Source organism: Equus caballus, chromosome 2, assembly GCF_041296265.1.
Source record: "Equus caballus isolate H_3958 breed thoroughbred chromosome 2, TB-T2T, whole genome shotgun sequence".
NCBI classification, from domain to species: Eukaryota; Metazoa; Chordata; class Mammalia; order Perissodactyla; family Equidae; genus Equus; species Equus caballus.
In genome coordinates, this window is record NC_091685.1 from 98,029,129 (window position 1) to 98,044,168 (window position 15,040).

General features: G+C 34.1%; 1 protein-coding gene and 1 long non-coding RNA gene across 51 annotated transcripts in view; one reads left to right on the forward strand and one right to left on the reverse strand.

Moving 5' to 3' along the window:
• ELF2 (E74 like ETS transcription factor 2) overlaps positions 1-15,040 on the forward strand; it is a 100,293-nt gene that overhangs the window by 80,674 nt on the left and 4,579 nt on the right. For 12 of the 50 annotated variants that reach the window (XM_070258804.1, XM_070258939.1, XM_023636532.2 and 9 more), the window contains 3 exons: positions 7,566-7,679; positions 9,138-9,275; positions 12,199-12,285. In XM_070258804.1, the coding sequence (XP_070114905.1) occupies positions 7,566-7,679; positions 9,138-9,275; positions 12,199-12,285 (339 nt within the window). Of the gene's footprint in view, positions 1-3,947; positions 4,002-4,165; positions 5,112-7,565; positions 7,680-9,101; positions 9,276-11,794; positions 11,834-12,198; positions 12,286-15,040 lie in introns of those variants that run through there. The other 38 variants (XM_070258791.1, XM_023636531.2, XM_070258901.1 and 35 more) reach the window with 10 other exon arrangements.
• On the reverse strand, positions 6,928-11,582 carry LOC138922242 (uncharacterized). Its single transcript, XR_011435312.1, has 3 exons — positions 11,465-11,582; positions 10,080-10,155; positions 6,928-7,086 (listed from the first exon to the last, which is right to left on the reverse strand). It is a non-coding gene; the product is annotated as an uncharacterized lncRNA (long non-coding RNA).

The window sequence follows — 15,040 nt, forward strand, 5'->3', positions numbered from 1 at the left end:
TTAGTGAATAAGAAGCAGAGTATGAGTTGTTCCTTTATGTATGTTCAGTCCATTAATAACATAGTATGAATTAAGGGGTGAACTTTTTGGCCTTATATTATTGCTACTAACAGTACTTATAATTGTTTGGGTCAGTGATATTTCTGTGAGTGCTGAACATTTCAAGAAACGTTTCCACTGGTTGTGAACATACCGAGAGAACCTTAGAATAGCCCCTGCACTTAGAATTTTGAAAAATACTGTTAAGGTAGGAAGGCTTAATTTTGCCAGTGGAAGATATTTCTCATAAACTTTTGGAACTATCAGCCAATACTGAATGTGACTTCTAGATATTTTGCTTGGAGCAGATACATACAGTCTAAAGTTTGAAAATACAAAGTTTTATCAGCCTTTGATAAGGTTTTTTTTAAAAAAAAAAAAGTTTAAATGTTATTTTCCAGCCCTACTGCATTGCTTTAGTATACACAAACTTTGCAATTGAAGTTTCCTTTGTGATTATAATGTTCTGTAAAGAATACATTTTACGTATAACTGTTTTCAAACTATTTCTTCAGTCTTGTTCTTGTAATTTGAAGCTCCTTTACAAGCCGTATGTTAGAAGGAAACTTGAGACAGGTTTTCAGATTTACCCAAGGTTTATTCAGTGAGTTAAGAGTTGAGGAGGAAAGGTGGCCCAGAACATTAAGAATCATGGATCTAAACTTTTATTGCTGACGGTTTCCAGTAGCGTGGAGAGTAATGTTTGTAAAGTTGTATTTGCAAAATGGACAGAGTGGTAGATTTATATTCCCTTGAGGGAAGTCATCAAGTGTTAGATATAATTCTTCCTCACAAAGAGTTTACAGTCTAATTGAAGAGATGGATGAAAGTCTATATGGTATATAAATGTTAGTCTCACTACAGTGATTGCTATAATGGATTGATGATTAGTGTAGAATGATATTAAGAAACACATCTAGAAGAGATAGTTGAATATTGTTAGCATAGCTGTTGTTTCTAAGTAACTATAAAGCACTTAATAGTACCACTACCATTGTTATATGTTAAGATACTAGAGGTTATATTTTTGCTTTTATTTTTCTCCTTCGGAGGTTTAACTGTCGACTTTAGCTATCGGCTTCAGCTTCAGTTATCAACATTTGGGTAAAGAATGAAATAAATAAGCTTATTTATTAAAAATCACTTTCATTTTAACATACAGAATATGTTTGTGGTAAAGACTTGACATACTTTTTAAACTTTCATTGGTAACATGATGTGTGAGCAAGTCTTGACCCTGCAGTCAGGAGATGAGGGTCTGCATCTGGCTGTCACTGAACTAGCTCTGTCCTAGCGCCTTAATAACTTCTTTCAGGGTTCATTTCTGTAAGAGAACAGGATTGACTAGGTGATCTCCAAGAACTTCTCAAGCTCTAAAATTATAAATGGTTCAGAAATAGCTAATGGAAAGTGAGGACTTCTCTTTTTCTTAGATTTCTTTACATTACAGCATGTGAGTGAATATGTCTGTAAGGTTGTTATGTAATTGTGAGGGTAATTTCTTTCAGCCAGTCTTTGTGCCAAATTGGAACTTGAGGCTATAACTATATGTTGAATAAGACTATGATATAGTTTATTTAATGATTTAGGCTAATTTCTACTGTGTGTGTGTGTATATATATATATATATAGCTTATTATAGAAAAAAATGAATGTCTAGTCTCTAGGAAAAGCGAATGTTACTAAATATTTATGCGAAAGTATTGTGTACGTATGGTCTGAATTTTCTGGAAGATTTTCAATTTAAAATATTGTCTTATTCTCAGATATATTTTCCTTGACTTTTTTATTTCTTCTTTTAAGAAATTGGAGAATTTGAGAATTGAGAAGTAGGGTTGCCAGAATTTTCTTCTACTTTAATGCAGTTATTAAATGGAAGGGGGAAATTTTTTTGGAAATTTCGCTTGAGTATTTTAACTGAAAGAATAAATCTGTCTAGTTTGTCAAAGTTCATCATGAAATTTGAATTTGAAAATGTTATTTCTAATTTACTATAAATTGGAATATCTAGTATCAATCTTGAAAAGATCAATTTGAAAAACATTTAGCAGAATGAAAAAATGAAGCATGTGTTGAAATACAACTGGAAGAATGGCTTTAATTTTTAAAAAAATTTATATGAAAATGTGTTTAAGAAATTACTTTTTAGAATTCATTGTAGCATTATACTAAAATCTTATAAAAACTGAGTTAAACAGTAACATCATTGTGTAGTCGGTTAGGATAATTCAACATGAAACAATTTTGTTTTAGAAACATTTGGTTGGTAGAGAGGGGCAGGCAGGAGAGTGTTTTTTGTTTTTTTTTTTAAAGATTTTATTCTTTCCTTTTTCTCCCAAAGCCCCCCACTACCTAGTTGTGTATTTTTAGTTGTGGGTCCTTGTAGTTGTGCTATGTGGGACGCCGCCTCAGCGTGGCCTGACGTGCGGTGCCATGTCCGTGCCCAGGATCGGAACTGGTGAAACCCTGGGCAGCCTAAGCCAAGCACACAAACCTAACCACTCGGCCACGGGGTCGGCCCCAGGAGAGTGTTCTTGATAATTATTTAAATTCCATGTGTTACCTGTAGCTTAAATGTTCAAACACATGCAAAGAAATATTTATGAAAAGCTTTTTAAAAAATCTTTCATGTGGACAAAATGTTATACTTAGGGAAATGGAATCATAATTTTTCATCTACACACTAATGTTTATGATTAGAAGCTAAAACTTACAGAAACATGAGGATAGAATTTGGGTGTTATTAATTACATTTGATAATAAATTACAGCTGCAGTTCTTAAAAACTAAAATCTCTGATCTTGGGATTCTGGGATTCCCAAGACTCTTTCAGGAGGTCTGTGAAGTCAAAATTGTTTTCATAACAATACTAAGGCATTATTTGCCTTTTCACTTTCACAAGTGTTTAGAGGAGTTTTTTAGATGTTACATGACTTGATATTACAACAGATTGAATAAAGAAGCAAATATGAGAATTCAGCTGTTTTCTACCATGTATTAACAAGATTTGCAAAAATGTGAAACAAAGCTACTCACTAATTTTTCTGTTTTAGAAGTTATTTTTTATAAAAATATCACTTATGTTTAAAAGTATTGGGTTTATTATTTTAAATGAATTAATAAATATTTTAAAGTTTTCTTAGTTTTAATTTCAAATAGGATAAATGTCTGTACATAAGACTTATATAAACAAAATCTCTTTGCAGTAGTGAATAATTTGATTCTGAAAAGGTACTCTGACCAAAAAAGTTTGAGAATAGCTGAATTACAGTTTCATTTAGTCTATACTTTTGAATACCGTAGCAACTAGACACTTGTGGCTATTGAGTACTTGAAATGTGGCTGAGAAACTGAATTTTACATTTTTTAAAATTTTAATTAATTTAAATGTAAGAACTGAAGCAGTGGAAAACTTTTTTACAGTGATTACATGTTAAAATGACAATATTTTGGATAATACTGGATTAAATGAAAGGTATTAATTTCACTTGCTTTTTTTAATGTGGCTACTGAAAATTTAAAATTATATGTGGCTCATGTTATATTTTTATCAGACAGCTCTACTTTAGAAAATAATTTTATTCTCTTTTTTCTTTTAAACCTCATAATGCAACTATATTGATTAGAAAGTCTAAGGGGATCAGGTAAAGATGGCGTGTCCCAGACCTTTACCATTTCCCCCTTTTCATTGCATTCATTTGTATTCTTCACTCATCTGTTACTGTTACACCCTTGGGGCATTAGGATAAGCTGTGCTAAGTCAGGTGTGTAGCTGAGTGATGGCCTTGTAATATTAGTTTATGGTCTTGCTTGTAGGGGAATACCACTATCACCTAATGAAGTGTTTCCTAATTTTTTTCCATTGCTCTCAAATTAAATTGCTATTAATTTTTATTTTTGACTTTAAGAACATTGTTATGAACTAGATCCATTGCCAGCATTCTCTTCTGCAAAGCTGAGAGGTATGTCTCTTGTCAGACTTAATTACCAAGTTTGGTATTTAGTAACAGCTGTTGAGTGAGTCTGGAATAGTCTACCATACAAATACCAGTTGATTAGAAAGCTAGAAATGGAACCAGAAGACTTGTACCAATAATAAAGGAGGGGCTAAGTAAATTTAATTTTTGGCACAATGACTAAAATTCAAATAGTTTTGAAATTTGGTACATTTATGTCTTTGAGGAATATTGACCAGCAACACCAACTACTGGTGGTAACTAGAAAATGATAGCTGTCAGTTTACCTTTAGCTTCATTTTTTTCTATTTTTGAAATGAGTTACTTATGTTTTTCCTCCCATAAATTTCATACACAGGTTTAGAAAGACAGCAGTAAATCAAGTTTAAGTAAGAGATAAGGAATTTTCAGTCCTTGCTTGTAGCTTGCTTACTTTAATTGCACAACACTGTTAAATTCATGTTTATCATTAAGAATTGCGAAAAATTTTAGCTTAAATTGTATTTGAATTATTATCTGGACAAAATAGTATTAAGAAGTTTTCAAAAATTACAGAAACTTGAATAGGAGAAATATTTCTTAAATTTCTGTTATGAAAAACTACTTGACTTATGTCAACAAAAATCAAAAGGGATAGTGCTCACTTGTACAAAATGAGTGAAGTATTCTTGGAAACTGTCATGGGCACATTATTGTAAATTTATCAAAGTGTGAGCTCTTAGGTGTTCATTTTTTTAAAAAATGTGCTTAGAGTTATTTTAGTAAATAAAAGTGACAAAAAGTAAAATTCATAAGCATCAAAAAAGAAAGAAATCAGTGCTCTGCTTCACAAGCTGTTAGCTTACAGAGTAACTTTAAATTATTTTGCACCTTTATTTAATTTTGAAATAGTTTACTTCCATTTATGTTTTTGATATTCTCCGAACTATTAGTATAAGCTTCACAAGGCCAGAGATCTGTTCACACTTGTATCTCAGGTTATAGCACAGGGTCTGGCACATGGTAAATGCTCGACAAACACTTGTTGACTCTCCAGAGTATTAGATCTTCTGATTGATAATTCGTGGAAAATTTACGCAGTTTTGATATTCTCATCCTAAATTTAAGTATGAACAGGTAAGTTTTCTTCTTCAGTTTGTATGTATTTTATTTGTCTCGCTGTGTAAATATAAAATATTTCTGGGAAATAATATGTTGAATTTGGGGGAAAAGAGGAGGTTGATGTCAGAAATATGAGCAAGAAAATATACTTTTAAGAAGTTCTAGTAACATAACTAACATCAAATCATGGTTTTGAAAATGTTCCTCAAACTACATAAGAACTCAAGGCAGCATAATATATAACTGTTAGGCAAATTTCATTTTGTTTCATTAAATTACATTTAAATATCTGGTAAAATTCTATTGCTGTATTGTAATCAAATACTCAAAGCTATGATTTTAATACAGTAGGATTTTTAGAGTGTGTCTTAATACAATTACATAAAGAATTAGTTTACCCAGGATGTTTTTATATTAATAGCACCTTAAGACAACAGCTAAATTGCAACACAAGCAGACTTTAAAGAAAATGAAGTTCCTAGAATAAATTTTAAAAACCTGAGAATTTGCTTTCCAAGGTTCTTTAGTGTATGTGAGTATTGTGGGGAGGTACTTTGAAAAAAATACTTGAGAATGGTAATATATTTTATACTTACTAAGTTTCTTAAAGTTGAGCTAGAAGGACTGATTGAATCCATTGCTTCAGTGAGGCTGCAGATAAGAGTAAGCTGGGTCACCTAAAGATAGATTTACTTAGAGGTTTGGCTGCCTCTCTGGAACCGGTTAGCTTTGAGCAGATTTCCATAAATGGAAAGAGCAACTGGAGAGACCCAGTACCTTGGTTGAGAGTGTGGATGATGTGCAACAGGTGGTCAAACAGTCACTGGATTTTTATAAATGCTCTCCAAATGACTGGTGTTTACGGCTGAGGCGTTAGCATTTGGTGAATTTTGAGACTAAGTGAATTTTTCTTTTCCAATTAGTTTCCTGGAAACAGTTTAAAAAGATTCGTATCTTTAGTGTGTAGAACTTGTGAATTTGTAATATGATTTTATGAAATTTGTATAAATATTTCCTTTTAGTTCCTTTAGAGGACATCTTAAGAAAAATGTATCAAATTAGAAACTGTTATATATTCATGTTTCATCTTACCGAGTAGAATATTCAATATTTTAAGTCAGGATATGAAATTGATATATCATTAAGATAATAAGTTGGTGCTTGAGTGGCCAATTTTCCTGTAAGGTCAGTGGGTTGTCCTTCACTTCATTACACAAAAGAAATACTTGCATGCCTGCTATGTGAAAAGTCTATGTTAGGAACTATAACAGATACAAAGATGAATTGAGATAGCGCCCCCTGATCTCAAGGAGTTTATAATCTTACAGGAGTGATAAGAAATTATCATCAATTCTTATCTATATGCCAAGCATTGTGCATGTTTTTTATGGGAATCACCTCGCTTAATTCTCACAACTAAATGAGGTGAGTAATACTCCCATTTTGTGAAAGAGGAAACTGAGCCTTAAAACATATTAAATTCCTGGCCTAGGGTACCAGAAACTATAAGAGGCAGAGACTAGAACTCAAGCTGTTGGACCTGGAAGCCCAAACCACTGCTGTACATTTTACTGCTTCACAAATAATTTAATCAACAAGGCATAAAGAGCTAGAAGAGAGTTACAAAAGGTGGTAGAATTACAAAAGGCTTCATGGGGGCGGGTGGAGAAACTCTCTTAAAAAAGATTTCTTGCGGGGCCGGCCCTGTTGCCGAGTGGTTCAAGTTCAGCGCTCTTCACTTTGGCCGCCTGGGTTCGAGGGTTCGGATCCCAGGTGCAGACCTACTCCACTCATCAGCCATGCTGTGGAGGCATCCCATATACCAAAAGTAGAGGAAGATTGGCACAGATGTTAGCTCAGGGCTAATCTTCCTCAAGTGAAGAAAAAAAAAAAGTGGAGGATTGGCAACAGATGTTAACTCAGGGTGAATCTTCCTCCTCCTCAAAAAAAAAAAATTCTTGAGTAAAACCCAGCAAAGTCTGGTGAGGTCCTAAAGAAGGAGAGCAAGGTTATTGTGAAGAAAATTCCCAAGTGCTCTGGTGCTAAAACTAATGCACTCACCCATGAGGGTCTGTAAGAATTCCTCACAGTATTGTTAATATTACAACCATCCTTTTCCCCCTTGAGTTAGTTTTGGCCTAAAATTGATAGAGGGTTCAAATTTCAAGGGTCTGTCTTTGTTTTCCTTTGGATAAGATTCAGAAATTTCTCAGTAATTTCTATTTCTAATCAATCTCTATAGTTGCTTTATAATCAACATTCATTTTACAAAGTAGATCCATTAGATACTAGATTGTTTTGGTTTTTAAATTATTTCTGTAAATAATTTATATAGACTAATGTGTATCAGTGACTTACTTAGTTTTTCAAATGAGAGTTAATTCATATTTATTTTTTATACCGTGATGTGTTTTCATTTAGTAATGTGCTCAGTGCATTTTTAATTGAGTATGATTTATTTTCCCCTAGTGGAAGCATCGGTTCATAGCAGTAATGCACACTGTACAGATAAGACCATCGAAGCTGCTGAAGCCCTGCTTCATATGGAATCTCCTACCTGCTTGAGGGATTCAAGAAGTCCTGGTATGTGAACTGTTCTTTTTTATCTTAAACATGTCACATCACTTCATATATAGAATGAAAGGGTTTTTTTTTTTTAAATACAAGGGGGATTGATGGTGTTCTCAAGGTCTGTTATGCACGAATACCTGTGACAGCAATAATTGATCTTGTCAAGGTTCCCAAGTCTTAAATGCTTTAAATACTTCAAATACTTAATTTTCATAATAAATGATACAGAAAATGCTTATTAGAGCAATTAGAAATAGAACAATGTTTATTAAATTGCTCTTTATACTATCATGTCTTATTTCCTTAACTCTGGGTGAATTGCAAACCTTCGTAGTCCTTAAGCGCATGGCATATGGGGGCAGTTGCCTTCTGTGACCACTTTGAGTATTCAGTGATAAATAGGCAGGAGCTCCAGGGAACCGTCCATGGTGGAGAGAGGAGGTAACTCCACCCTTTCCTCTCTCTCTTTGGGGCTGCAGGTTTTCCTTGTCTTTTGGTCCTTTTTTTCCCTTAAGACTGCCTTTGAGAGTCATTTTGTCCTAATTTTAATGTCCACATGTTAATTTGACGTCACATAGTAAGATTGGCCCTTCTTACAGGGATGTACAATAAAGACTAAGAGCAACCATACTTTTTAGTTAGAATAAGAATCCCAAGTATTATTCAGGGATATGAAAAGAAAATTAGGGCATATTGGTCAGTGTCTTAATCCATGATAGATGTATTAACTGTCTGTTAATTGAAATAGAAATGTCATATCCTGATTATTCATGCACTTTGGAAGGAAGTTGGAGCAACATTATTGTATGTAATAGAATACCAGATAGCAATCTGTATGGACTGTTTTAGTGACCCAAAACATCAGGACTTTTCCACATAATAAAATTTTAAATATTGAAAGATGATATTCATGGGGCTGTAATGAGCAGATTTTCCTTTCCTTCATATTTTAAAATGAACTGTAAGTGCTTACTTTTCACTGAATACACGTTTATTAAATATTTTAAATTTTATACCGTGTGCATGTATTACCTAGTTAGAGAATCATGATTGGTACGTGGAAGGAAACTAATTACTAAAGAACTCACTCTTATACTATTATTTTATTTTCAAATGTTTTCCCAACTGTCAAAATAATTCAGTCTTCTCCAGTGAGCTTGAAAGTATCTAAAAGTGTGAAGAACAGGAGGGTGACTGACTACTCATGATCCCCTCTTTGCCTGGAGGATTAACATTTCCTGCAAGTCAATTTTCTTTGCATTTTTTTTTTTTACATACTTTAGATCATATTGCGTATTCAGCAAATTAACTTCAAGTTCTTATCCTTCTTTGATGAATTCTTAATAAACCTTACCTCTACTAAATACTGAATTGTCCGCATTAAGAAGCATTAATGGGGGTGGGAAATTTTAATTGTTCAACTTTTTTTTATAGTGGAAGTGTTTGTCCCTCCTTGTGTATCAACTCCAGAATTTATCCATGCTGCTATGAGGCCAGACGTCATTACAGAAACTGTAGTGGAGGTGTCAACTGAAGAATCTGAACCAATGGATACCTCTCCTATTCCTACATCACCAGATAGCCATGAGCCAATGAAAAAGAAAAAAGGTAGAGTATATTTATAAATTTCTGGAAAAGTGAGTGGAATTTTTTTGGTATCTTTTTCCCCATCAAGGGACATAAGAAAATGCTGTAGCTTTATGATTGATGTTATCTTAACTAGATATTCTCAAAGAATCAACAAATTGAGATTTTAATTTGTGTTTTAACATGTTCATACTGTTGAAAAGGAGTTAGTATTCGAGTCCTATAAATACTTCTCTTAATATGAGATTATAACAGATGTTGGACACACAGAAGGAAGAGCAGAGATTCACTGTACATTTGTCTACTTTCTGTTCCTTTTAGGTGCTTGGTTACTTTTAAAAAACAAACATACATTTTATTCTTTTTTTTTTTTTTTTAAGATTGGCACCTGAGCTAACAACTGTTGCCAATCTTTTTTTTTTTTCCTCTGCTTTTATCTCCCCAAATCCCCCCACTGCATACTTGTATATTATAGTTGTGGGTCCTTCTAGTTGTGGCATGTGGGACGCCCCCTCAACGTGGCCTGACGAGCGCTGCCAGGTCCGCGTCCAGGATCTGAACCCGTGAAACCCTGGGCCACTGAAGAGGAGCAAGGGAACTTAACTGCTCGGCCACGGGGCTGGACCCCCATTTTATTCTTTATTTTCTCTATTTTTCATAATCTTACCTTCCTACTCTTTTGAGGGCGAAAAATAAAAGGCCCAATTTTTTTTCCTTCTGCTTTAAAACAAATTTGCCAATAGGGACTTCTAAGTGGAGTAAATTCACCAGTGGGTAAAGAGCATTTTCACTTAGTATTTGACTCTTGCTGACCCTTCTGCTTACCTGATCCCAGTGGGTGGGGCACAAGGCTCCAGCACATTTCCAACATCCCGAGGAGATGGACAAGTAGGTTCTTTTCCTGTTTGAATCAAAGGTTAAACTTGAAAGGAATGAAATCCTATGTAAATATGTACTCATCTAATTCCACTTTCTACCCTCTTTCTTCACATTTTAGAGTGGAAAAAGGAATCACAGGCAAAAATAAGGGAAAACTTGGGTTAGAAATAATGGTATTTTCTTTCACTTATTAGACAGATGAGTTAAATTGTTGTGATGTTCACGGGTTTGTGCTTACTGCTATGAGGAATACAATGGAGAATACGATGGAGTGCCTTCCCTTAAATAATACATATAGATTAAATGTATCTTGAGAGAGCGGTATGAATGAGAGAATGTAGAAGGAAGAATTACTTCTTGCTGTAAATGTTTAAAAACAAAAGGCATACATCTATATAGCCCTGTTTACCCACTGCCTATGGTAGCCTTTGACTGGTTGTATCTAGTGGGAGCTATTACAACTGCTTAAGAAATTTTTAGATTTAAAAGAAGATGGAAAAGACCATGAAAAGCTGGGATCACATAGGGAACCAAGACCTAGATAAACAGGTTGCTCTGCCTGTGTATTATGATATAAACCAGGAAACAATTAGCTAATTTTACATATTTGAAAATAGATGGTCTTAATGAACGACCATTTAAAAATGACATATAACACTCTTATTTATTTATTTGTGGTTAAGAACACTTGGGACATACAAAGTTAAGTTCTTTTTTAATAGTAGAGCCTTCTTTTTATTTCCAAAGCTTTTAGTATACTAATATGCATTGTGAATCTCCAAGAGAAGATAGCATACAGTGTTCTATAAGTTTTTTTGACTGGAGAACCCTTTTTCCTACAGATGAATAACCTATTTATCAAGGGATATGATTTGGGAGATGCTGCTTTCTAAGAAAATAAATTGTCTTTTTGTGCTAACGTTTCCATTAAGGAAGTTGGGCTTTTGTGCTTGAATTTAGGAGATGGTAAAGATGTTAGTCTTATTATTGACTGATATGTATATATAGATATTATTTAAATTAAGAAATTAAGCTCTGTTTTAACAAGGAGAGAACAGTGAATTTTCCATTTTAATTTTTTGCCAAAGCACACTTCTTATTCATTAGAATTACTTTAATGAAATCCTAGAATAGCTGTGCATTTTGAAATATAAATTAAGACACTTTAATTTAGCTCTTTATTTAGCTCTAAATAATCCTTGCTAATGAAGAGTAGAGTGACATCAGAAATCCCAGATGTATGACAATCACCAAATCAGTATTAATATATTTAATCTGAAAATATAGTATACTTGAATATTCCCAACCTCTTTCTTGAGGCTTCCCCTCACCTGCCAGCATTCATCCATCAGAGGTGAGGATTGCATACAACACGTCTCAGACTTTGGCCTTCTTTAGTGTAGAGAAGTATAGCTCTTGCTTTTCTGTTCATTGTGGATGCTAGAGAGCCTTATGGCAGAAGTGAGGAGAAACAAAAGGAAGAGTACAAACATTTATTAGATGTAGGAAATAATTACTTGGAACTTTTTTTAAACCCTTATAATGTACCTCCATATTTAGGTGGGGAAATTTGAACACTTATGCTTGAATTCTGGTGAATTGATTGGCTCAGAGCAGAAGAGAGTATTTAAAATAATATTTTTTACTTTTCCTCATTTGAGCTCAAAGGGCTTCGCAGATTATCAGATCTTCTGCAATAGGTAGGTAAAGCTTTTTCTAACAATCCTGTAGAACAGAAAGCAAAAGAGTTTGTACTACAGTTTGTTCCCATTGCTACATTATTGGAAAAGGTTAGCAAATTGAGGCTCTGACCATGTAAATAATAGGATAGTAGTACCTGACTTGCCATGTCCATTGAGATTACTACCAACTAACTGCTGTAATCTAGAATTGCAGAAGTGCTTTTAATGCTCCTTTTAAAAGGAACTTTTTATATACATGGAGTATATTAATCCACAAATTAGTGTCCAGTTTCACAAATAATGTGTTAGCAAAGAGTCTGCTAATCATGCTTCTATTATTTTTCCTGTTTTCAATGTATGGTTTCAATATCTTATTTTTTCAGTTGGCCGTAAACCAAAGACCCAGCAATCACCAATTTCCAATGGGTCTCCTGAATTAGGTATAAAGAAGAAGCCCAGAGAAGGAAAAGGTAATTTGGGGGGGGAGGGGGGCTGTTTTGGAGGTGAGATGATTTGTTTTTCAGTCAGGTGACATTTTTGCATTGGTAAGAAAGTTATTTCTAGTACATGCACAAGTGGGAGTACTGTTTTTGGTAGAAGTTCTTAATCAGGGATGTATTAGCATCGCCTAGGAAGCTTTTCCAGCCTATCTGTACCTGGTCCCTACCCCACTGAGATTCTGTAGCAGTGGATATATGATGGGAGAGTGGAAGGGGGCAGGCGTTTGTATTTGGAAAAGGTTGTAAGTGCAGTCTGATACACACCTTTCTTTTTTTTTTTTTTAAAGATTTTATTTATTTTTTTTTCCTTTTTCTCCCCAAAGCCCTCCAGTACATAGTTGTATATTCTTCGTTGTGGGTCCTTCTAGTTGTGGCATGTGGGATGCTGCCTCAGCGTGGTTTGATGAGCAGTGCCATGTCTGCGCCCAGGATTCGAACCAATGAAACACTGGGCCACCTGCCGCGGAGCGCGCAAACTTAACCGCTCGGCCATGGGGCCAGCCCCTGATACACACCTTTCTTAAGAGCCATTGTTCTAGGGCATGTGTGTATGTATAACAGCACTCCTCCTCACACAGAGCCACTTAGAATTGAAAGGGGTTTACAGCTAAGACTTATTTCTGATACATTACTTTCTTAACTGATAGAAGCAATGCAGTAATTCAAGGCAAGCTGAATTTAATTTCCCAGTCAACAAATTTTAGTCATGTCAGTCAGGAGTCAGAACAAAAATTTTAACATGTTTTTGCTTTAGAATTTGTATATTCTCATTAAAAGCAAAAATAGCAATAAGCCGCCTACATTCTGAGCTCTCTTAATTTGTTGGATAAATTGATTTCAAGTAATATTTTAATAATGGTTTTAGATGTTCTGAAAATCTGATAACCAAAAATTTATCACTTCCATGAATAAATGTTTTCAGACCAATATTCAATAGTTGGATACATTTTGGATTAATATATTCAAATTTATTTCATCCTCAACAGATGGTCCGACACATCTAATTCTAAATAATTAAAGTAAAAATTAAGTCTGTATTAAAAAAAATTAAGTCTGTAGTAACCCTCCAAGAAATTTAGGTTAGACAAAAAATCCAGTTACAGTGAACTCTTATTTATTTAGGAACTGATAATTCAATTTGGGACTGATTTAGGATACTTTTATTTCCTTGTCTGTCTTTGGTCATTTTACATTTCTTACATCTTAGGTTTTATCTTTCAATTTATATTGAAAACTTTAAAACTAACATAATAGTAAATATTAGAAAGCTAAATTGTAAATATCCAATTATTATGGTTTTTTTAAAATACTTATCATCATCAGTGGTATCTCTTGTACTCAAAGACCTTATGCTTAACATTGGAGAAAAACTTTGTGATGACCTATTTTTACCAATCAAAAATCATCTATCATTAAAATTTCAGTCTTATATTAAACTTGAGGCAACCTGTTGTAATGTGAAGATTAAAGTTATTACAGTCACACCTGGATTAAAAATCCAGCCAGTGTTTGCTTTTCTGCAAAAGTAGGATAATGTCTGCATAAGCTTAATGAACTACCTTGTCTGATAAAGAAGACTTCCCTTTCTGAATTCTGTTTTCCTTAAAACCAGAAATAGAATTGTTAATTTTGAATTGGGGATGGGAACTGAGGCGGAGCATTTAAAGATAACCAGAGGAATATTGATGAGTCTAATTAATTCAACAGACATGGAAGCATTAAGATCCCTACTATGTACAAGGCATTGTCTATGTTGTACAAAAATTTCTTCCAGAATAAGTTCTCTGCTTATTTTTACTATATCCACTCATAGGGCTTCATAATCTCCTGGTCATAAACAAACTAAAAATGCCCCAGCTATATATCTTGGTGCACTTGAAAGTTATACATGGTTTAATAGTAAGAGTTTTTAGGTATTGATGCTGCTGTAATAGGGCTTCAGAGATACAAGCGTAACATAGTTCAGTTGTAGGTTAATCTTTTTAGGTCAAGAGATGCACACTGGGCTCAGCTGTGGGTTAATAGATTTACTGAATTTTCAGGGACATCCAGAATGAAAATGAAATGCTGGAGGAGGAGGATGTTTCTATTGATTAGCAATGGCTCGGTTTGGAAGCTTCTTACCCTTAGGGGTTCTTCTCACGTAGACTGTAACTTGGATCTGGATTTGAGGAGAGTAAAGGGATAGTGAGTAGGAGGCTAGAGATGACCTGGTGACTCAGTGGTGGCACATGTATTCTAATGTTCTTCTCAGGATTCTTTTTTGTTCTTTCACCAAGTTAAGAACTTCTGTACCTAGAGGCTTATTAAGGAAATGAAAGAAAAACAGCACCTTGAAAAACCTAGTCTTCTCATAACCACCGCCCACTACTCTTCCCCACTTCCAAAGGGAAAAAAAGTGACGCTTTCTTCTTGTGGGATTAAATTCCTTATCTTACCTACCCAGATTCCCTCCTTTTCTTATATGCAAATCTTACCCATCTTCCAAGACTTCATGATGTTTTACCCATCCACTTTATTTTCACTCATGAAATCCCAGACATTATTTTCTATCATTCATTTGGAATATAATTATGCATTGCCTTGTGATATGTCTTATATTGTTTCACACTGTTGTTTATTTCTTGTATTGTTGTCTATTTTTTTTCCTTCCCAACTAAATTTCTTGAGGCAGGGACAGGTTTTAAAAGCTTCTCTGTATTCTCTACTACACTAAAGCATATAG